At 41.5% G+C, this 23935-nt stretch overlaps 1 protein-coding gene across 2 annotated transcripts in view; it reads right to left on the reverse strand.

Annotated features, from left to right (window-relative positions):
* The window catches only part of EFCC1 (EF-hand and coiled-coil domain containing 1), an 87569-nt gene that overhangs the window by 33471 nt on the left and 30163 nt on the right, over positions 1-23935 (reverse strand). For both annotated transcript variants that reach the window (XM_033926478.1, XM_033926477.1), the window contains exon 3: positions 843-973. In XM_033926478.1, coding sequence (XP_033782369.1) covers positions 843-973 — 131 coding nt within the window. The remainder of the gene's footprint in view (positions 1-842; positions 974-23935) is intronic.

The raw sequence follows: 23935 nt of genomic DNA on the forward strand, positions 1-23935 counted from the left end.
TCTTCATAATCTGCATGCGTTTTAACAACTTTAAACAGTTTAGTGTCATCTACAAATTTAATCACCTCCAATTTCCAGATCTCTGCGGCACTTCAATGTTTGCTCTCCTTCATTAAGAAAAATGACCATTCAACCCTACCCTCTGTTTTCTATCTGATAACCAATTCCTAATCCACTACTGAACTTTGCCACCTATCCCATGACTCTAATTTTCTCAGGAACCTCAGGAACTTTAAAAGCTTTCTGAAAATCTAGATACACTACATCAACTGGCTCACCTTTATCCACATGTTATTCACACCTTCAAAGAAGTCAAGCAAATTTGTGAGGCAAGATCTCCCCTCGGCTGAATCCATGGTGACTCTGTCTCATTAAATCCTTTGTCTACGTGTTCCATAATTTTATTTGTTATAATTGTTTCCACCATTTTGTCCGGCCCATCAGATTTTACCGACGATATTAGAGAATATGGTCTTCAATCTTTGTAGCTCAGTGCCATAAAAAGTTCCATTTGGCGATCTAGTAGAAAATCACCACTGGAGGCAGGATAACATCTAGTGGTTGGATTCAGAATCCATAATTATTTTTGTGATCCATGGTTGCTACTGTGGTAACTAGATTGGTTATTTTGGGTGGGGATGTGGAGTATAAAATAGGAGAAAACTCCCTAGGTAGCTGGAAATGAAATACATGGCACAAGATCCCAGCCCTACTTTCAGTTAAGCTGAAAATACAAAGGAGCAGGAAGAAACTGCAGGGTCACAAAAAAAAAGAAAAGAATGAACGAACAAACATTTATTGCTGTTTATATAAAAAAACAGATAAAGCAGAATGTTTTATACCATTATCTGCAATCCCTGCATCTCCTGTTGGAGATCTTCGATCTTGCAGCACAGACGAGCAGTGAACTACTGCTCCTTGTTTGGGCTCTCTGTTACCTCTTGAAGGAAGCTGAAATTTGATGGCCTCTGACCTGGAACGAATGAACAATATAAGAACTTTAGGAGAATTTTTACACCTGCAGAAGCTCTTTAGAGTAGACTGAAAACAGTTTATAAAATTTCTCATCGATAAAAATATAATGAAGTCAGATAGGCCTGGATTCACGAACAAGTCGCCTTACGTTATGTACTGGCAGGTGCCTAGATTGCACCTACCAGTGTCTAATGTAAGCAGTTTAATTGGGTTTAAGTGGGGCAATAATTAGTCACACCATTAAAACCCAACCAAACCCTCATTTAAAAAAATGCCACCGCTAAGTGGCCTCTGGGACTGGCACCTAGGTCCCTGGTGGCTAGCAGCAGTTAGTGATGCCAAAGCCTGGAGATGGGCGTGCTTATGGGTGGTGCCGGACTTCAGCGTCACTATGTGATACTGGTCGCGATTCTGACAGTCCCCTGGGTATTGGAAAGGTAGGCTTGTTAAACCCTGGCCTACATTCCTGCGCATTGCAATTAGCCTATCTGTGATTAACAGGTGGCATGCGTACGTTTTGTAAGCACCTGCTGTGGCAGGTGATGCTTCCAGAATCAGTCCCATAATGCTGAAAAATCCAGAAGTACCTTATGCAGTGGCGTAGTAAGGAGGTGTGGGGAGCAGTCTGCCCTCGGCATGAATAGATTAAATTATACTTTTACTGGTATATTATTATGATATGTTTGTACACCGCCTAGAAGTCTTGAGTAGGCGGTATAGTAAGTTTTAAATAAACTTGAAACTTGAACTTCCTAAGGGTGTGGCACTCTACCTCCTCTCCGTCCCCCTACTCCTCTCCTTGCTGTGCACCCCTTGCCTTCTTCCGTACCTTTTTTACTTCTCTGGTGTAAGGTTGCTGCCCGTGTTGGCATCGGTGCTATCTCTGATGTTACTTCCAGGACCTGTACCTAGGAAGTGACAAAGGGTGAACCGACAGGAGCAAAAAAGTAGTACGGGGAAAAGGGTGCACGCGCGGAAGGGACAATGCCCTTACTACACCACTGACCTTATGCTACTAACCATGGAGCCATTTTTAATTAGCTTTACTCAGATGTACCTCGGGGGGAAAAATGAAATATAATTTCTGATGTAGTCCCTTTGCATTACTGTAGATTTCATCCAATCAGGGTGGTTCTCAGCTGTGTATGTCTTACAGTACATAATATCTTTGATACACTCTTTACTGTATACATTGGCTGAGATGTGTCATCAGAAAATGTGAATACTTATTGCAGTTCATAGCTCAAATGGAAACTCTAAAACATAGGATGTGGTCAAGTTATAATTGCTCTTCTGATTTTACACATTATATAGAAGAAATTAGCATTTCTACCATACGACTTCATGAAGGACCATAATACCCTCTACTTTTGCCGACTAGGTGGCATTTGTGGATATTTTTGGCATTTGCACATAGGTTTGCTGTCTAATATCAAGTAACGTATTTTCTATGGGGTATAATGAAATGGTTCAAAGAATCCAATGTTTATACTATATGGAGAAGCCAAGGATTTGGCTTGGCAGCACCACTTACATTTAAGCGTCCACAAAAATATCCCCAGAGAGCAGTTTTATTCTGTATGTAGTACTAAATTCCTATAACCCTAACCACATACTTATATCTTAATCAAAATAAAATCAGGCACAAGCAAAACATAAATACAAATCGCCCTGTTTAAATAAATGGTGTAAGATGATCCTTTTTCCAAACGTGCACCAAATGCTACACTCTCCACTGAACATGCCAGAAATGAGACTCCATATGTACGAGAAGTGCAGAAGGCCAGCAGCAAAGTTTAAAAAGACAGGTTTAATCTAGCACAGCTGCTGGCGAACTGCAAAGGACTATAGGAGCGTTGAGTTTCTTTCTGAACCAAGCAAATAGGGCAAAATTTGCCTGTCGTTCAGAAGAGTCTCCTGGGAAGGCTGCTGAGTGTTGAGCGTTGCTTGAGCAGAGGCAAATTAATAGTGTTGGCTACACTGGAGAAATGAAATGATGCATTTTATTTACAATTTACCATGTTTATTAAGCCTGTGAGACTTGATTGGAAATCCTAGTAATCTGCAGAAATGAATACTGACTGCTCCTTTTAGAGTCATACATGCCAAATGTGATTGCATTTTAAAAGAACACAATAGCCTTACTGGGTCAGGCCAATGGTCCATCAAGGTCAGGTCACTAATACCTGGCCAAAACCCAAAGAGCAGCAACATTCCATGCAGAATCCCTAAAAAGTAGCAAGATTCTAGAACCCAAAGAGTAGCAACATTCCATGCAGAATCCCTAAAAAGTAGCAAGATTCTAGAACCCAAATAGCAGCAACATTCCATGCAGAATCCCTAAAAAGTAGCAAGATTCTAGAACCCAAAGAGTAGCAACATTCCATGCAGAATCCCTAAAAAGTAGCAAGATTCTAGAACCCAAATAGCAGCAACATTCCATGCAGAATCCCTAAAAAGTAGCAAGATTCTAGAACCCAAATAGCAGCAACATTCCATGCAGAATCCCTAAAAAGTAGCAAGATTCTAGAACCCAAATAGCAGCAACATTCCATGCAGAATCCCTAAAAAGTAGCAAGATTCTAGAACCCAAAGAGCAGCAACATTCCATGCAGAATCCCTAAAAAGTAGCAAGATTCTAGAACCCAAAGAGCAGCAACATTCCATGCAGAATCCCTAAAAAGTAGCAAGATTCTAGAACCCAAAGAGTAGCAACATTCCATGCAGAATCCCTAAAAAGTAGCAAGATTCTAGAACCCAAAGAGTAGCAACATTCCATGCAGAATCCCTAAAAAGTAGCAAGATTCTAGAACCCAAAGAGTAGCAACATTCCATGCAGAATCCCTAAAAAGTAGCAAGATTCTAGAACCCAAATAGCAGCAACATTCCATGCAGAATCCCTAAAAAGTAGCAAGATTCTAGAACCCAAATAGCAGCAACATTCCATGCAGAATCCCTAAAAAGTAGCAAGATTCTAGAACCCAAATAGCAGCAACATTCCATGCAGAATCCCTAAAAAGTAGCAAGATTCTAGAACCCAAATAGCAGCAACATTCCATGCAGAATCCCTAAAAAGTAGCAAGATTCTAGAACCCAAAGAGCAGCAACATTCCATGCAGAATCCCTAAAAAGTAGCAAGATTCTAGAACCCAAAGAGCAGCAACATTCCATGCAGAATCCCTAAAAAGTAGCAAGATTCTAGAACCCAAAGAGTAGCAACATTCCATGCAGAATCCCTAAAAAGTAGCAAGATTCTAGAACCCAAAGAGTAGCAACATTCCATGCAGAATCCCTAAAAAGTAGCAAGATTCTAGAACCCAAAGAGTAGCAACATTCCATGCAGAATCCCTAAAAAGTAGCAAGATTCTAGAACCCAAAGAGTAGCAACATTCCATATTACCAATCCAGAGCAAGCAGTGGCTTCCCCCTCCCGCCTATGTCTTTCTCAATAAAAGACTATGGACATTTCCTTCACGAAATTGTCCAAACCTTTCTTAAAGCCAGCTATGCTATCCGTTCCAGAGTTCAACTATTCTCTGAGTGAAAAAAAAAAAAAATTCCTCCTATTGGTTTTAAAAGTATTTCCCTGTAATTTCATCGAGCGTCCCCTAGTCTTTGTCATTTTTGACAGTGAAAAATCGATCCACTTGTACCCATTTTACTCCACTCAAGATTGTGTAGACTTCAATCATATCTTATCATTGACCCTATTTATTCTGTTAGAATGATCATGACTTGTGATGTACTGGTGCACACCATAATTTTCATGCAACATGTGCACAGCAAAACAAAATATGCAGTTTGGTCAAACATATGGGATGGAAATTAAGGTTTATTCACAGAGGGGTTCTTTTATGAAGGTGCACTAACCGATTTAGTGCACGCTAAATGCTAAGATATCCATTTAGCGCGCGCTAAATCAGTTAGCCCACCTTCATAAAAGGACCCCTGAACATTTCTGGGAAAATCAGTGTCTCTTCATTCTTGTAACTATTCAAATATCTTTTATTTAAAATGCCTTGAACACAATAAATCTATGAATTCATAAATATATATATATATGTACACACACAATTCTGGTCACTCAAAGAGAACAAGGAGGGCTTTTGAATGTTCAAAGTCTCTCTACCAATATGTCCTCTAATTTGCACAGGAGCCTGCCATCATCTTTTTTTCCAGTCATATACATTCCATCTGTCTATCGGGTTAATCACTATCCCTCTTTAATCTATAACTTTAACATTTAAATATAAGATCTCCAGTTCTGTCCCTAAACTAGATCTTTCTCTCCCCCACCCAAATGCACACACCTGCAACAGCCATTCCTCCCCAATTTCCAAGTCAAAGGCCTATATAGTTCTGCCTGGCTCTCCCCCCCCACCCCCCCAGATATAAACACATGGTTGGGTACTGAAGAGAATGTCAAATCTTTTTCATTTTTCTTTGTATGTATATACTAAGTTTTGCAAATACTGTACCTGAAAATATGGCTCTTCAAAAACCTTTATGAAGGACCTAATATGATCTAGATCAGTGGTTCCCAACCCTGTCCTGGAGGAACACCAGGCCAATTGGGTTTTCAGGCTAGCCCTAATGAATATGCATGAAGCAAATTTGCATGCCTATCACTTCCATCATATGCAAATCTCTCTCATGCATATTCATTAGGGCTAGCCTGAAAACCCGATTGGCCTGGTGTTCCTCCAGGACAGGGTTGGGAATCACTGATCTAGATTTCACACTGAAAGCATTCTCATTGCATCAAGAAGTCTAGCAGTAACTCTCTACTTATGAAAATGTTATCTGTAATATTGTTGTTTCTGAAATCTTTAAGGAAGTAATTACATTCTTATCACCCCCATATATTACATTGGTGTCTTCTATCCCGCAAATACCTTTCATATAAAGTTTACTTAATGTACATAACCTGCCTAGAACTCTGCTCTGCGAGGATTTGGTAGGATTTAAGCCTACATATAATATAACATGATGATGTGTTTTACTTGATAGGGATATATTATTATTGATATTTACTGTATGTACTAATTTGTACTAAAGTTTTTTTTTAGCTGTGTGGGGCAACCTATAACTAGAAGGTAAGTCTATATAAGTAATATTAATTATTATTATATTTATTATATGGTATATTGGTGTATTGCAGTAATTGGATATAAACTTCCTAGATCTCCTTTTGTGGAGGTAGAAAGGTGTATGAAATAAAACAGAACTTGAATACTATTATACATATAATGTGTTTCTATGTATGAAGAATATGTTGGGTGACTAAGAAATAATTGGTAAGAAATATATCTGCTTCTGTCAAAAAGATTTACAAACCACCAAAGTGTCACACAAAGGGTCCCTTCTCCAAAGCCGTGGTAGAGAGTCCTACGTGGCAAATGTGACACAGCTCATTGGCTGTATCACATTTCCTGCACTGGGACTCGCTACCGCAACTTTGTAAAAGAGGCCCAAAAATCCATGGATTATGAAATTCAGATTATGAGAAATATCCAGCTCTCCCTTTCTCTTCAACAACAGGAAACAGGAGGAAATACTATTTTATGCATGATTTTGTTAAAATTGATATAATTGAAATCATTCATCCAAAAAATGAAAAGGGTATTCATAAACAGGGCTGAAAAGTGTAAAGAAAAAAAAAAATCACAGAGAATTAGCCCTGAAGCTGTCTGAGAAGTGCCTCTGTCTACTAGAAGGTCTCCATAGTGACTGTTAAAGTGTCTGAATGCATCTTATAGCCATTATACAAAATGTGATGCTCAGGACAGTGAAAATCCAATGAACAGAAAGTTTGTACAGTGCCAGATCTCAAAGTAATAGTTTTTAATTAGCACTCATTTAATTGTCCTAAAGTCAGACTAAATTAAAGTAAATTAAATGCAGCAACATAAGTGAGAATGAAGCCATGGATGTTTTCAATTCTTTCTTTATCTATTATTGTAATAACAATCCAAAAATACTGGAAGGGTAATGCTGGTAGGATTATTAAGAGCTGACTCTTGTTGTAGTACAGGGGTGAAGCATAAAATGCAACTAAGAAGAATTAATTAGATGGTACTGCGATTACAGATTCAATCATTTAAGCAATTTATACATACCAGTTAATTAAAACAGAGAAAGAATCTACTTTAAGCTTACTGCTAAACAAATTTTCTGAGAAAAATAGAGAGGCCCTTTTACTAAGCTGGGCTAGTGACTGCTGCTGCGGTAATCGCTCCAATGTCCATAGGGAATTAATGGATGTTGGAGTGTTTGCCGTGCAACTTTGTAAAAGAAGCCCTTAAGGTCAAATTTTATAAACAGTGTCCTGATCGTAGCAGCGGTAAGCGTCCTACCACTGTGTAAGCAGCCAATCGGGATGCACATAAAAAAAAAAAGACAATCAGAGGCAGGCTGCCTACACTGTAGGCATCTGTTGTGGGCAGGGAGATGTGTCAGGACAGTTAAGCTCACGCAAGCCTGGATGTGGTTTTGCCCGGAAGTGGCCTTGGGCGAGTTGGCCTATATTTCAAATAGATGCGGCTGCTGAGCTGATTGCAGCAAGGAAATCTCCCTGCCACCCAGGGCTGCGGTAGGCCCCTCCTCCACTTGCTGCGAAGTCAGTCAGCAGGAGGGATCCCACTTCATCCCACCGCCACCCACAAACCCCCTGCGAATATCCATGGCAGGAGGGATGCCCACCCTATTCCACCGCCACCCCCTCCCTCCTACCAGAACTGATGACGCCCCCTCCACCCTGACAAATCCCCCAGCAGGAGAGATGCCCACTTCCTCCTGCCACCACCCCATGAAGCATCCTCCGTATCTGGTAGACCTTTCCCTGGGTCCTCTGCCCCCCCCCCCCCCACGTACCTTTTAAGATGAAAGTCCAGCTGGAGTGATGCATAAACCCTCCGGCCAGTAGGCCAACCACTCCAAAATGGCAGGCCTTCCCCTTCCCGGTACATTCTGGGATGCACTGGGAAGGAGCTTAAAGCTCTGACTGTCCCAGATGCCTAAGGCCCTTCCCATGACCCTTAGACATCTGGCCAACTGGAGTTTTAGGCCACTCCTACTGCATCCCAGGATGCACTGGGAAGAAGCCTAAGACTCTGATTGGCCCAGGTGCCTAAGGCATCTGGGCCAATCGGAGCCTTAGGCCCCTTCCCTGGTGCATCCCAGAATGCAACAGGAAGAAGGCGGCCTGCCATTTGAGTGATAGGCCTACCGGTAGGACAGTGTATATATCCCAACGGCCGGACTTTCATCTTAAAAGGGAAGGTGGATAGGGGGTACCGGGGGGGGGGGGGGTTTCTACAGGTAGGGGGGCTCTGGAATGGGGTGTTGCTGGGTGAGAGGAAGTTCTGGGGGTGTGGGTATCCCTCCTATCAGGGGATTTGTTGGGGGGTTCGGGGGTGGAAGCAGGAGGGAGTGGGCATCCCTACTGCAGACATTTGTGAGGGGGTTTAGGGGTAGCAGTGGGAATGGGAATTCCTCCTGCTGGCCTACTTCAGGGGTTCCCCGCTGCATCCACTCAGCTGATTGCAGCAGGGAGATTTCCTTGGCATAGTAAGCTCAGGGATCAGGAGCGATTCTCTAATTGGTGCCTGTGATATGAGCACTAGTTTAGAGAATTGGGGTGGTTAGGCATCTGTCCATCAAGACAGATGCGATTCTATAAAGCAGTGTTTCTCAATGCCTACATTTCCGGTGCCTACCGTTGATGTCAATCATGCCTTATGGAGGCGCTTTATAGTGCCCAATGCCACTTCCAGCAAAAGCCATTCCTACCATGGTGTTAAGCATTAATAAGCACTCTGTAGGTGAAATTCCAGCACTGTTTTTTTAGGCACTTTGAAATTTATTTTAAAAGTGTTTTAAAATGGCATTTTGCACTTAACTTAGATGCCATTTATAGAGTATGGGCCTGAGCAACTAGACTAGCTTTCACTAATACCTTCGTATGGATCTTTTACAACCTTGTATTTATATGTGCAGAAACTTCTCCCAGAAAACTTCATTAAATACAGATATGTTTATGATATACCGCCAAATTCTTTCAACAGTTCTAAGTGGTTTAGATTAAAAACGTCAATATAAGGTTTAATATAGGCTTTTTGATTTACATACATTTTTTAATTACAGATGTTGGTGTACTGGTTCTCTGTACAGAGAAAGAATCATAAAATCTTAGTGTAAAATATAGAGGATTTTTTTTTATAATTAAATGCATCAAATCCAATAAATTTACTTCACAGTGGCCTGTACTGTACCATTAGAAATGTATTTACTGAAGATTTTAAATCCTCAGTAATGTATCGCAGAAGTTAGGATAGTTCTGGAAATCTTCTACTTGGATACTGGAAATGTGGTTTGGCTATGCACTGGATACTTTTAATATTTTAGATGTGAAATATTCTTCTTTGCTTAATGTAAACAAAGACTTCTAATAGAAGGTCTTAAGAAGCTCAAGCTATAGCATTCCATAGTGATGTAATTAAAATGGCTTCCATTGCCATCTCTTCTCCTCCTAATGAATTATTTTATGACATCACCAAAGAGACTAATCATTTTCAGATGTCAGCCAAAGTGCAGATGTGCTTCCACTGGAGTAAAAAGCTCAAGACCCCACCTTAAATATTCATATGATTGATTGCCCACTGAGAGGCTAGAAAATAAAACGTGCTTCATATTGCGGAATGTTAATTAGAATCAGAAAAGCTTCAATATGCATTCTCTGTATTAGTAAAGACAACTCCCATAGACAGACTCACAGGACTCGAGAGAGGAATAATTTCCCTAAACCTGAGTTTGTACCATTTAACTATTAGCCTATAAAAAGTATGACATTTTTAATATTCAATATGAATGAAATTGCAATACTCATTCCACATACCACTTTCAGCCTGTTTTCTTCTTGCATATAGTTTAGATCATCAGAGGATTTGCATTCAGTTAAACATCAACAATCCCACCCAGCTAACTCTTTAGGAGAGATCAAGGCTTTGATTTACTGCAGGCTGCCCGCAGAACTTACATCTGGACTGTAGTCAGTGGCTGCCCCAGATTATATAACCATTTTGGCTGAGATGTTGAACTTGTTGTTTTTTACCATTTTCCAGTTGCTTCCTATTCTCTGCAATCTACATATATCTAGCATAAAACCTTTAGGTTTTTTATATTTGGGAGTGGCACAAGTCACAAATAAATCTGTAAGAAGGTTTTATTATTTGTTAGACACAGCAATTTATCAAACTCTTGTTACATCAGTGTTTTGGTTTATATGCAAATGGTTATATATTCCAAAGCGAGTCATAATCTAGTTGGGGCAGGAGTGCCCAAATGGTCGATCACAAAGGCAATGCGAGTCGATCACGTTGCCTTTGCGATCTTGTTCTTCCTTCCTCCCCGAGCCAGGCCAGACGCATACAAGCGCCAGACCCACAAGACTTCACCTCCGACGTCAATTCTGACATTGGAGAGGAAGTTCTGGGCCAGCCAATCGCTGCCTGGCTGGCCTGGAACTTCCTCTCCGACGTCTGAATTGACGTCGGAGGTGAAGGCTTGTGGGTCCAGTGTTTGTAGGCACCAGGCCTGGCTCGGGGCAGCAGGGAGAAATAGGTGTGGTAGCTTAGGGGGGTGCAGCAGGGAGAAGAAAAAGAATCAGGGAAGTGGAGACATCGGTGCGATGGCTTGGGGAGGGAGGAGAGAAAGAAAGACAGAAATAAAGAGGAGGCATGGGGAAAGAGAAAGAAAGAGACAGAAAGAAAAGGGGAGGGGGTAGAAAGAAAGGTAGACAAAAAGGTAGGAAAAATGATTTTATTTTCAATTTAGTGATCAAAATGTGTTCGTTTTGAGATTTTATATCTGCTGTCTATATTTTGCACTATGGCCCCCTTTTACTAAACCGGGATAATGGTTTTTAGTGTCAGGAACTGCGAGGGGTATTCAGCGCTGCTCCCTGCGTTAAAAAACGCTATCACGGTTTAGTAAAAGGGGAGGGGGTATATTTGTCTATTTTTGTATAGTTGTTACTGAGGTGACATTGCATATTTTAAACACAAATGACCCAGATATCATGAAAACACAATGTGTAAAGTAATAAACACTTTCAATAGTGATTGCTGTAATGTCCTATAGTATGATATGAGAACAGCATAGGCTGGCTCAAAAATGAAGGAAAAAGCGCGAGACGATTCAGCGTCCCATCTGAAAGAAGTCTGATCGGTCGGGATACACCCTGAGGCAGCATATTTGTGAAACGCTGGCCACCAAATCAGCTGAAGATAAGATGAAAATTTTCTTCTATCTTTTATTTTTCATTAGCGAAGCACAGCATAAGGTTTTTTTGCCAATGAGGTGACCGCTCAACCACCTTTCACAAACCACTTCGGTGGAGGTGGGAGGGCCCTTTGAGGCTTTTTCCTTCATTTTTGAGCCAGTTTATAGCCTATGCTGTTCTCATATCATACTATAGGACATTACAGCAATCACTATTGAAAGTGTTTTTTACATTGCATATTTTAAAGTCATCTGCCTTGACCTCTGAAAAAAACCCCGAATACAAATGATTATTAACATTTTCTCTGTGTACAGTGTGTTTTGTGTTTTTAAAAATTTTATTGTTAGATCATTTTGACTTGGTCATTTTAAAAGTAGATCGCAAGCCAAAAAAGTGTGGGCACCCCTGGCTTAGAGGATTTAAGTGTACATGATGGAGTATATGGAATAGTAAAGAATGCAAGGTAAGCTGGTATGCTTGAATTAAAATAAGGATCTTAAATTTGAGTCTAGTTGCATCTGAGTACTTAGCATTAATAAACAACTAGGCCCTAGATGCACTAAAGATACCAACTCGTCTGGCCGATTCTCCAGCAGCGATTGATGCACTATCTAGTTTGCATGCAAATGATTTGCATGGAGGTGCAAATCATTTGCATGCAAATGCAACTGATCAATTGTTCAGTGAGCGATTGATACAAGTGCAGAGCCCTAACAGCTGTGACAGGGAAAGCAGCCTCCTGTCACTGCTGTTAGGGCATCGCAATCCCCCCTCCCCGCCCCCCTGGGCAACGAAAATGGCAGGAGAGATGTCTATCCCTCCTGCCAATGTAACTCTCCTCACCCTATGGCAATGATGCGGCAGGAGAAATGCCCGGTCCTCCAAACACCCCCCCCTCCCAATACCTTCTCAGAGACGTTGGAGCAGGACAGAAGCTCAGTCCATCCTGCTCTTTGGCCCACCGCTCCAGAATGATGGGGCTTTCCCTCCCTGGTGCTTCATGTGATACACGGGAAGGGGCCTAAAGTCCTGATTGGCTAAGACACTTAAGAGCAGGACGGACTGAGCTTCCATCCTACTCCAACATCTCTGAGAAGGTACGGGGGGGTTCAGGGAATGGCAGGGGGTAGCGAGGGACCTCCGGTGGCATATGGTCTGGCATGTTCTTTTTCTCTCACTTTCTTCCCTACTCCTGCTGCATCCCACTGAGCCCACAGCAGCAGTAAACTAAACAGTAACCAACCACTCTGGAGTTTTTTGAATTCCATGTTCTCAGGTTCTGCTACCGCATGCCCCCTCTGATGAATACCTGATGTTTCTGGGAAAGGATAAGAGGGATAAACAGAACATGGCAGGTTAGTATACAAGATGCCAGCTGTCTCTACAATTATAGCAATCCTGTTGGTTAAAAAAGTAGGTGTTGATATTCAAATTGATATTTAGTGGCATTCAATTAGTTAGTAATGCTAAATAGAACTAAAGCTGGCAATTTGTGGGCGGTCCAGGAGCGGAGTCAGCACTTAACCATCTAAGTCAGTGGTTCCCAAACCCTGTCCTGGGGGACCCCCAGCCAGTCGGGTTTTCAAGATATCCCTAATGAATATGCATGAGAGAGATTTGCATATAATGGAAGTGACAGGCATGCAAATCTCTCCCAGGACAGGGTTTGGGAACCACTGATCTAAGTTAACTGGAGAAATCAGACTGAATAAAACTCAGTCCTGTGTTTGTCTGGTTAGCCACACAAAACCTGGACATGGCCAGAATTGAATAGAAAATAGAAATTGGTAGCCAAAAAATTGCTGGCTAGCAGTGGCTGAATATTTACCTCTAATTTTACAATTTAGAATCTACAAAGATGAGCCACAATTCTAAAATGGAAGCAGCTAAGGCATGCAAAAGCTTTGAATTACAAATTGAGATTGGTCAGAATGAAAACACACAATTATTTGTTAATGCCTTCATGTGCTAATGCTATTTGCTGCTGAAGCCTTACCGCCCTGTAAATGTTTTTATGAGATTTTGTCTTTCCATCTTGTTGGATGAATTTGAAAAAAAGGTTGTAATAATGATATTGTTAGTTAATGTTTTATTCTGTTTGTTCTGTCGAAACATGTTTTAGCATTTTTAATATGTATGCATGTAATTTTGTAAACCGCATCGTTTTTATGCGGTATATAAATTTTTAAATAAATAAATAAGCATGGAAGAAGTTTAAGGTGAAAATAAGATGTGAAGAATACAGTCTGTGTTTTGGACTGTATTATATAATAATTCAGCTCATGTATTTGGAAATTATACTGTTTAAATCTGGAAGTAGATTTTGTATTGGAATTTTTCGAAATTGTACTCTCTTCATATCTTTAATAAAAAAATAATTTTCTTTTAAAAAGAAAGAGCACAAGTAATTTTCCTTTTTGTTTGTAAATGAAGCACAAGTAATTTTCTTTTTTTTTTAAGGCAGAGCACAAGTAATTGGGTATTTGTGATTGCAATCTGGTTTCAGAATATCCAGTCCACTGGTTACAATGCAGTTTCCTTCTATGTATGCAGTAAATTTTATCCAGATTTTTTGGAGTCTAACAGCCTGTCAAAAACCAGAAACAGATGGTCATTTATACAGCCATACTTCAAATACCTGTTACAGGCATTTCTACCCCTAGAGTCTGGAACTGAGCAAGCATAAAACAAACTTGAGAGAAACCATCCAAGCTCTAATAAAAATGATGCCCACTAGAATAATTATATTTTGACTGCTATAGAATTAACACAGTATTAAACTCATCAACAATTATTACTGCACATAGGCCCTCTTTTACTAAGCCACGGTAGAGGTTTCTACCGTGGCCTGGGGCACCAAATGCTCCAACACTGGGTCATGGTAGAAACCTTTACCACAGCTTAGTAAAAAGGGGGCAGGGGGATAGTAAAAATGTAACTCTTGTTTTGTACAGGTGCTCTATCAAAGCATATTTATCATAAGTATCACCAGCTCATTCCTTCTGTTCTGTAGAGAAATTGTCCTAAACTAGTCAGTGTTTATGTAAATCTAAATGCTGACCTTGGTTAATTTTTTACAGGCCTGCATGTCTCATTCACAACTTGGAAGATAAAAAACACACAGGAATGCATATGAACAAACCACATGACAACTATTAAAACCCAATTTCCTATTAAACAAGTATTTCTAGTTCTTTTTTTCCTCAGCTGTTGTCTGGAGATGAGCATTGGTAACCAAACAAAGCCCAGAACGTTCCAGCAGACAGTTTTAAATGAATAAATAATCCATAAAAGGTAGGTCAGTCCATTTTTGAAACAATTATCAGAAAATGTGTGGGTTTCACTGTTATTATGGAATGAAGTTGATTCACCTTTTTAAGAATCCCTCTTATATTGTTAGTCATTTACATTTCTTTTTTTACTACAGTGGAACTTTGGTTTACGAGCATAATTCATTCCAGAAGCATGCTCGTAAACCAAATTACTTGTATATCAAAGCGAGTTTCCCCATAGGAAGTAAAGGAAACTCGCTTGATTCGTTCCACTTCCCCTCCCGACCACCGGCGCTGCTCCACCCCACCACATCCCAAAAAACCCCCCCACACACCCGAGGCCACTGGTGCACTTCTACATTCTGCCCCCCCCCCCCCCCCCCCCCCTGTGAACATACCTCTTTAAAATCTCTGCCAGCACAAGCAACTACTCTAGCCTGCTGCTCGCACCTGCCTGGCTCTCTCTGAAATCACTTCCGGGTTGTGGGGCCAGAAGGAAAGCAATTAGCTTGGGGAAATCCACTGCTTATGCCTAGGCTAAGCAGCATAAAATCCAGTACTGGTCGCCGTACCTCAAGAAAGACATGGCAGTACTCGAGGGGGTCCAGAGAAGAGCGACTAAACTGATAAGAGGTATGGAAAATTTTTCATACGCTGACAGGTTGAAAATGCTGGGGCTGTTCTCCCTAGAGAAGAGGAGACTTAGAGGAGATATGAAAGAAACCTTCAAAATCCTGAGGGGCATAGAGAAGGTAGATAAGGACAGATTCTTCAGACTGTGGGGAACCACAAGCACTAGGGCAGTGATTCCCAACCCTGTCCTGGAGGAACACCAGGCCAATTGGGTTTTCAGGCTAGCCCTAATGAATATGCATGAGAGAGATTTGCATAGGATGGAAGTGATAGGCATGCAAATTTGCTTCATGCATATTCATTAGGGCTAGCCTGAAAACCCAATTGGCCTGGTGTTCCTCCAGGACAGGGTTGGGAACCACTGCACTAGGGGTCACTCGGAGAAATTGAAAGGGGACAGGTTTAGGGCAAATGCTAGGAAATTTTTTTTTAACCAGAGGGTGGTGGACACATGGAACGCACTTCCAGAGGTTGTGACAGGCCAGAGCACAGTACAGGGGTTCAAGGAAGGTTTGGATAGGTTCCTAAAGGATAAAGGAATTGAGGGGTACAGATAGAAGCAGAGGTAGGTTATAAAAAATGGTCAGGAACCACTTCACAGGTCATGGACCTGATGGGCCGCCGCGGGAGCACGATGGACCTGTGGTCTGACCCAGTGGAGGCAACTTCTTATGTTCTTTGCAATAATTAAAGAGTGAATTAATATATTTTGTGATTTTGGCTCAAGAAACTTAGAAATCGAGCGAATCATTCGTAGTCTACAGAAACAAAATTTGACGGTATTGCTTATGTGTTCATGGTAAGAAAATTTATCATCAATGATGACACCCAATTGCCTGCACCCTAAGGCATCACTCCAGTCAGTCAGTGCCAGTCAGTGGTGTACCAAAGATACGCCTTTGGTACACCACCGACTGGCACCGATCAGAATCCAATAGTGCTATTCTTATGTATCTGTCTCCATGGAGGAGGGGGGAGTAGGCTAGCGCAAAATAACTTTTTCTTTCATTCTGCACTTTTGACTAAAATCTTTTGAGAATAGGGCCTGCTTATTTGTGAGCTTTGCTTCTAACACATTATCTGTACTAAATGATATAACCTTCAGTTTGTGTGAAAGGGCCCAGATTTCACTAGTCATTCTATTGTTCTAGCAAGCCCTACTTTGCTAACCTCTGTGCTGTCTAGAACTGTATTGCTTTGGTTTAATGGCACAAAAGTAATTCCTTCAAAATTGTACTCCTTTTGAAACTCTATGAGGAGGGGGTGGGCAGTAAAAGATTTCAGCAACATTGCGCTGGGGCGCTTGTGTAGCGTGGTAGACACAGATGTTAGCAGTTAGTGGCTGAATAGACAGGCCACTTCCTCTGTTTATTATAAACCAGACTGTGACCATATATATATATATATATATATATTAGTGTTGGAAGGAGCGAGGGCCTCCAGCAGCATATGGGAAAGAAACTGGATTTTAAGCTTTAGGCCTGCAGATATAGTATAGTATAAGGAACCAAGCGACAGATCTAAGATTTTAAGAGCAGAATGTGTTAATGAGCTGCTTAGCTCACAGCCGACATCAGAGTTTTGAAGAGCAGTAGTTGCAATTCACCGAGCATACATACAACATTCTTTTATGCTCTTTTATTAATTTTATTGCATTGTGGGATGGAAAATAACTTAAAACACAAGGAAACGCCTATTCAATGGCCAGTTTTAGAGACAAACCAACTGTTGCCTGTCTCATGGTAAGTGGATCTGGTACTTGAACCAATTGGATTTTGCAGCTGTCCCTCTACTGAAACCAACAGGATTGTTCTACCTCACAAACAGACACACGGATCACTGACTGGCTAAAGAAAAATAAACGTATTGAATCCTTATAAATCTAATGCTCTCCTTTATATCAGTCAAGACAAGGGAACGCTTAAAGCTCCATTCTTCTCTGTACAACTCTAGCCCCTACAGTGACGTGACTCTAGATAGTGCTCTCACATTTGAGCCTCAAGTCTCTCTAGCACAGGGGTGCCCACACTTTTGGGGCTTGCAAGCTACTTTTAAAATGACCAAGTCAAAATTTTAAAAAACACACAGCACACTGTACGCAGAGAAAATGTTAATTATCATTTACATTCAGGGTTTTTTCCAAAGAGGTCAAGGCAGATGAGTTTAAAATATGCAATGTCACCTCAGTAACAACTATACAAAAATAGACAAATATACCCCCCTCCCTTTTTACTAAACCACGATAGCAGTTTTTAGCGCAGGGAGCTGCGCTGAATGCCCAGTGCTGCCCTCGATGCTCATAGGCTCCCTGCACTAAAAAACGCTCTTGCGGTTTAGTAAAAGGGGGCCATAGTGCAAAATATATAAATTCAGATATAAATTCTCAAAACGGACACGTTTTGATCACTAAACTGAAAATAAAATCATTTTTCCTACTTTTCTTATCTGGTGATTTCATGAGTCTCTGGTTGCACTTTCTTCTTCTGACTGTGCATCCAATCTTTCTTCCCTTCTTTCAGCCTGTATGCTTCCTCTCCTCCAGACCTCATTCCCTCCCCCAACTTTTTATTCCTCTCTCCCTGCCCTTTCTTTCTCCCTGTCTCCCTCGATGCTCATAGGCTCCCTGCACTAAAAAACGCTCTTGCGGTTTAGTAAAAGGGGGCCATAGTGCAAAATATATAAATTCAGATATAAATTCTCAAAACGGACACGTTTTGATCACTAAATTGAAAATATAATCATTTTTCCTACTTTTCTTATCTGGTGATTTCATGAGTCTCTGGTTGCACTTTCTTCTTCTGACTGTGCATCCAATATTTCTTCCCTTCTTTCAGCCTGTATGCTTCCTCTCCTCCAGACCTCATTCCCTCCCCCAACTTTTTATTCCTCTCTCCCTGCCCTTTCTTTTTTTCTCTCTTCATGCCCCCTTTCTTTCTGTTTCCCTTCTTTCCTTGTCTCCCTGCCTGCCCTCTTTCTTTTTTTCTCCCTGCCCTCCCCCAAGCCACTGCCACCACCGCGGAACAGGCCCCAAAGCCACCACCGCTCCAAGCTCTCCCTGTGTCGGGGCGACCAGTATTCCTCTCCCCGACATCAATTCTGCCGTTGGAGAGGAAGTTCCGGGCCAGCCAGACAGCGATTGGCTGGCCCGGAACTTTCTCTCCGATGGCAGAATTGATGTCGGGGAGAGGAAGGCTGATCGCCCGGTAGATTGTGAAGGCAACGCGAGTCTATCACGGAGAACGATCGACTCACTTTGCCTTGGTGATCTACCGGTTGATCGCAATCGACCTATTGGGCACCTCCTGCTCTAGCGGTTCATTCAGTTCTCCATGATGCAACTTACTACAACTACTATTTAATATTTCTATAATGCTACCAGATGCACTGTAGATTAAACATCCTAGAGACGGACACACAGGACAAAGGGTGTATCAATGTACAATACATTTGCGGGCAAAATTTCCTGGCAGAGTCTGAGCTGTTGTAGCCTTACTTTCTGGTCAGTGCTTGAGCGCCGATTGGCTCATGCATTGACAGGAAAGTAAGGTTTGACAGCTCAGACCTTCACACATCCCCTCTGACAAATTTTTTTTTTTTAAAAGATCCACGATTCCTCCCTCCCTCCCACTGATCCCCTCCTCCCCCCCCCCCCCCCCGGTTCGTTCGATGTCTCCTGTTCGGCAGAAGGGATGCCCTCTCCCTCATTCAGCTGGCATCCCACACCCCTGACAGCCCCATTCACCTTTAATGAGAAAATTTCACCCACCCCCCTCGGATAAAAATTATCTGGGTCACTGCAATCACTAATCATGTTTTGACTAGAAAGTGCTATAAAGTAAAAACATTTTATAGATCACACAGAGAAAATTAATAAACTTATTAATAGAGGGATTGTTTTATGTACCAGGCAGAGCAAGATTTTGTATAAAAAAGAAAATATGGTGCTCTTGAAGACAATAAAATTATCCCCCCCCCCCCCTCCACTCCTACAAACCCTTAGCGTGGTTTTTGTGCCGGCCACAGCAGTAACATATCTGATGCTCATAGGAATTCTATGAGCTGTTACCAACGTGGCGGGCGGTGTTAATACATTTCACCTGGGCAGATATTGTAAATATGTGGGATAAAGGAACATTTTCTGTTTACTGGTTGCAAAGATCAGAGAAAATTAAGAATTTTATTTGCTTCTAATGAGCTGGAATTCTCAGAATTCACTCTATCAAAGGCTGGCCTGAAATGAGCAATCACTGTTGGCAATAATCATTATTTTAGACTATTATTCAGTCCTGTTTTTAGAAAAGATAGTATGAGGCAGAAAGAATGACCCATGTCTTTTATAAACTGGTTCGTGTCACAGAGCTGCAGGTAGCTTCTAGGGTCGGCCACTTCTGGTTTAAGAAAGAGGGGAGTTCTGCCTTTTCACACTGAGGCCTCTCTTTAAACCCCTGGTCCTATGATAATGGGATGGAGAAAACAAACAGCTGAGTGTTCTTGGCTCTCTGCAGAAGGTACTCCCCCCCCCCCACCTTTCTCTAATCTTTCTGCAGTCTTTTTCTGTTTCGCTGCAAAGGCTGTGCTTTTTCATCTCTCACTTTAGGACTGTTTGATTTAAGCCTTCCCTTTCCCAGGTCAAGAAAAGGCTGTCTAGAAAGAGTGGATGAAAGACGGTGACACTTTGAGGGTTTTTTTCTTTCATGGTAATGAGTCAGGCTTTTTTTCCTTTCCCCCAGCTTCCTCTGCTTATGTTCTGCATAGCATGGCTATCAGTATCTCAGCATGCATTAGGCCAGCCACAGCTCACAGAAAGAAACAAGACCTGAGATGATCAACTTTAAAAGTACAAAATCAAACTCTAGATACCCTAAACGTATTATCTTTCATCTATGCTGATGACATAACCATACTCCTCCCCTTCGATACCCAAGACCCCACCTCATTAGGCAACCTAAAAATAACACTGGAAGCAGTGGAAGAATGGATGTTAGACCAAAAACTGAAGCTGAACTCGGAGAAAACAAAATTTCTACTATTTGAAAAGGATAAAACCCCGTCCATAACAGAATTTGAGTTAAACACCACCAAATACACCATACAGCCATCCCTAAAAATCCTTGGAGTATCGATAAAATGCTGTACAATGCAAGTCCAAATCAACAAAATCACCCAAAAAGCTTTTTTCACCATGCACAACCTGCGTAAAATCAGAAAATTCTTTGACAAAGACCACTACAAGATCATAGTCCAATCCCTTGTCCTAGGACTAGTGGACTATTGCAACATCCTCTACTTACCATGCCCCTTAAACTTTATAAGGCAGCTACAGACCATCCAAAATACAGCCCTTAGATTGATCTATTCTCTTGGAAAATTTGACCATATCACCAATGCCTTCCTAGACTCACACTGGCTACCAATACGAGCCCGAATTCAATTCAAATTCTACTGTTTATTATTCAAGGCAATAAATGGAATTGCGCCCACCTACCTGAACAATCGCCTAAACCAAAACTTCACACCCAGACTAAGGAGAACACAGATCCCTTTCTCCTACCCACCACTCAAGGGCACTCAACGCAAGAAGATGTATGATGGCCTCCTAGCAACGCAGGCGGCGAAGCTAGACCCCTCCATCTCTACTCTGTTGACAACATGTGACTTTCAATCTTTTCAAAAAGAAATCAAAACTCAAAGAAACTATCTTGTCCCTTATCCCCCCTCCTTCATAACATCCCCCTCTCTGCATACTCCACCATATAACCAACCCTAATCTTCTCCCTCCCTACAAGTTTCCTCAAATGTCCCCCCTTCCTTAAATTTACCCTCTTAGCCTCCACCTCCTTAAATTCACCCTCTTAGCCTCCACTATGTATCTAACCCTATCTCTTATTCTAGCATCTCTATGTATCTTTCCTTAAAATTTGTAACTTCCTGGAAATGTCCAGCCATCTTCAATTGTAATCCGCTTAGAACTGCAAGGTACAGGCGGAATAGAAGTCTGTAATGTAATGTAATAGTCATTAATAACTCTGTTAAAAGTGGTGAAAAACTGATATAAATTAGGGGAAAAAATTGCCTCTGTAGCTAACAATGATGATGTCAGATGCAATCCCCAGTTTCAAACTAGGTGGATTGCCAAAGGAGCAGGAAGAAACTGATGGGCAAGAAAACAAGTGTTGTGAAAAAAAAATGAACACTGAAGAAGCTCAAATGCTGAAAAAAAAGACAAAAGTGACAACAGTGCAGTGTACTTTCTTTTTGAATAGACCCCATATTTTTTCACTGGTTGCCTGAGAGTTTTGTGTTAAAATAAAGATGTGAATATAAGAGCGGTTAGGATGGGATATTAAAAATGTCCCCTACTACCATAATTCTACTTTAACAATAAAACTAGGATAAAAAAAGGGAATCGATGCTCCTATTCAACTCAGTTATTTGAAAAACTTACTGGTAGTTCCTGTACTTTAAAGGGGCCCTTTAATAAGCCACAGCAACATCTGGGCTTAGTGCATAGGTGTCAGAACAGGGGAGGCCACAGGGACCATGGACTCCCCCAAAATTGGCAGTCGCCGGTTGGTGCTTGCCCTCCCACCTGTTTTTCAGCATTGTACTTTAAATCTTCAGGGCAGCTGCCATGCAGCGTCAATGAGCAAGCCTGCCCTAGAACCCTTCATGCCTCCTCATTGATGCTGTGAGGCACTGCCCTGAAGATTTAAAGTACAACGCCGGGAGGAGGTAGGGAGTGGAGTTGGGAACTGGTGATGGGCCGTGCCTTAGGATTCCGCTGGGGCTAGGGTGTAGCTCCTGCCCTCCCCCAAACCAAACAGTGTTCCGCTGCTTATGGCTTTGTGTATGCTAAGCTCAGACTTTGGCAGTATAAGGATTTTTCTTTGCAGGTCTTGTGTACCCACCGGAATAGGGAAAATGCTTGAGCACCCAATTGTAAACCGCTTAATACACCTTGTTCAAGTGGTATATCAAATCCCAATCCCTTTCCTAGCTTTTTCATTAGCGCTTAGGACTTCCATTACCCCCTCCCCGCAGGAGCACTTACCACCTCCTATTTAGGGAGGTGCTAATGGGGAAATTCTATAAGTGGCACCTAAAAGTTAGGTGCTAAGTACTATGGCATTACACTGGATGCTGGTCTGACTCTTTCAACACAAATCTTCTACTACTTACGGCAACTAAAGCCCATCCGCCGTTATTTCACTGATTCTGAATTCACCCAATTGTTATATGTCTTTGTTCTATCCCGCCTGGACTATTGCAATGGTCTTTACACCGGTCTACCGGCCAAAAAGCAGAAGAGTCCAAAATTGTGCGACTCCTAAAAACCTTGGCCCTTTCGACCATATATCCCCAGCACTGATCCAGGTCCACTGGCTCCCAATATAACAACGCAATATCTTCAAACAACTAGTATTAGCGTTTAAATGCTCCCACAACATGACATCTGACTATGTAGTGAAGAAACTCCCAATATATCTAAAGTATTCAATGCCACCTAAAGTGGTCTTAGGTGTTGGTAGGTGTCTTAAACTTAGGTGCACCATATTTATGCCAGGCCTAAATGATTGTACTTAAGTCCAAACAGGCACCTACCTGACAAACACCCCCATGATCCACTCCCTAACCACACCTACTTTTTGGTAGGCATCTTGGACTAGGCGTCTACCTCAAGATGGTAGGCACCTACCATCCAATTAAATGCAATTAACAATTATTAACACCGATTAAGCCTTTTAAACAATTAACCCCCCCCCCCTCTCATTTTATGAAGTTGCATAGGGCTTTTTTATCACTGGTCGTGGTGTGATATAAGCTCCGACGCTCATAGAATTCCTATGAGTGCCGGAGCTAATACCACTGACGCTGACGATAAAAAAGCCTAACATGGCTTCTTTAAAGGTGTGTGGGGGGGGGGGGGGAAATTAGGTACCTTTACACATCATTTATAGAATTGGAGTCTAAATACTCCAACATTAAGTCCACATAATCCAGTCATTGCAAGCTAATCAGAACACATTACTGCATAACGCTTCCATGCCCATTCTCCACTCCTGGAAAAAAGCATGTGTTTTGCGGTAGGTCTTTTTTTCCTGCTATTAGCACCTAAAATGGATTAGTACAAGGGCCCCTCTAAATATATAATATATAATGTCAAATAAATTAGATATCACCAGCATAACAAGTATTTGATATATTCAGTGTTAGAGGGGAGAAAATGTTAAACAACGTTAAGAAAGGTTTGGACAACTTCCTGGAGGAAAATTCCATAGTCTGTTATTGAGAAAGACATAGGGCAAGCCACGGCTTGTCCTGGATCGGTAGCATAGGATGCTGCTACTCTTTGGGTTTTGGCCAAGTACTAGTGACCTGGATTGGCCACCGTGAGAACCGGCTACTAGGCTTGATGGACCATTGGTTTGACCCATTAAGGCTATTCTTAAGTTCTTAATATCCACTGAAAATCTAGCCCCATCTGATACTGGGTAACACTCAGCACATATCTATCAATCAGCAAAAGCTGCACAAATGTTACTTTTGGCATTTGCACGACTATGTTTATGCAGTACTGCAAGAAAAGACATCTGTGGCAACAAAATTAAAAGCTTTTCAAAAGCAGAATGAGTTCAAGAATTCCTTATTCATGTGTTTTAAAGTGGTGGATTGCTAGTCTAAATGTTACTGATGGGAGAGCCAAGAACATGGTACGTGTTTCACAAAGGATGTTGAAATATTCTTAAGTAGGATACACAGATTCTCAGGGTAA

The sequence above is a fragment of the Geotrypetes seraphini genome, chromosome 17 (genome assembly GCF_902459505.1).
Source record: "Geotrypetes seraphini chromosome 17, aGeoSer1.1, whole genome shotgun sequence".
Taxonomy (NCBI): domain Eukaryota; kingdom Metazoa; phylum Chordata; class Amphibia; order Gymnophiona; family Dermophiidae; genus Geotrypetes; species Geotrypetes seraphini.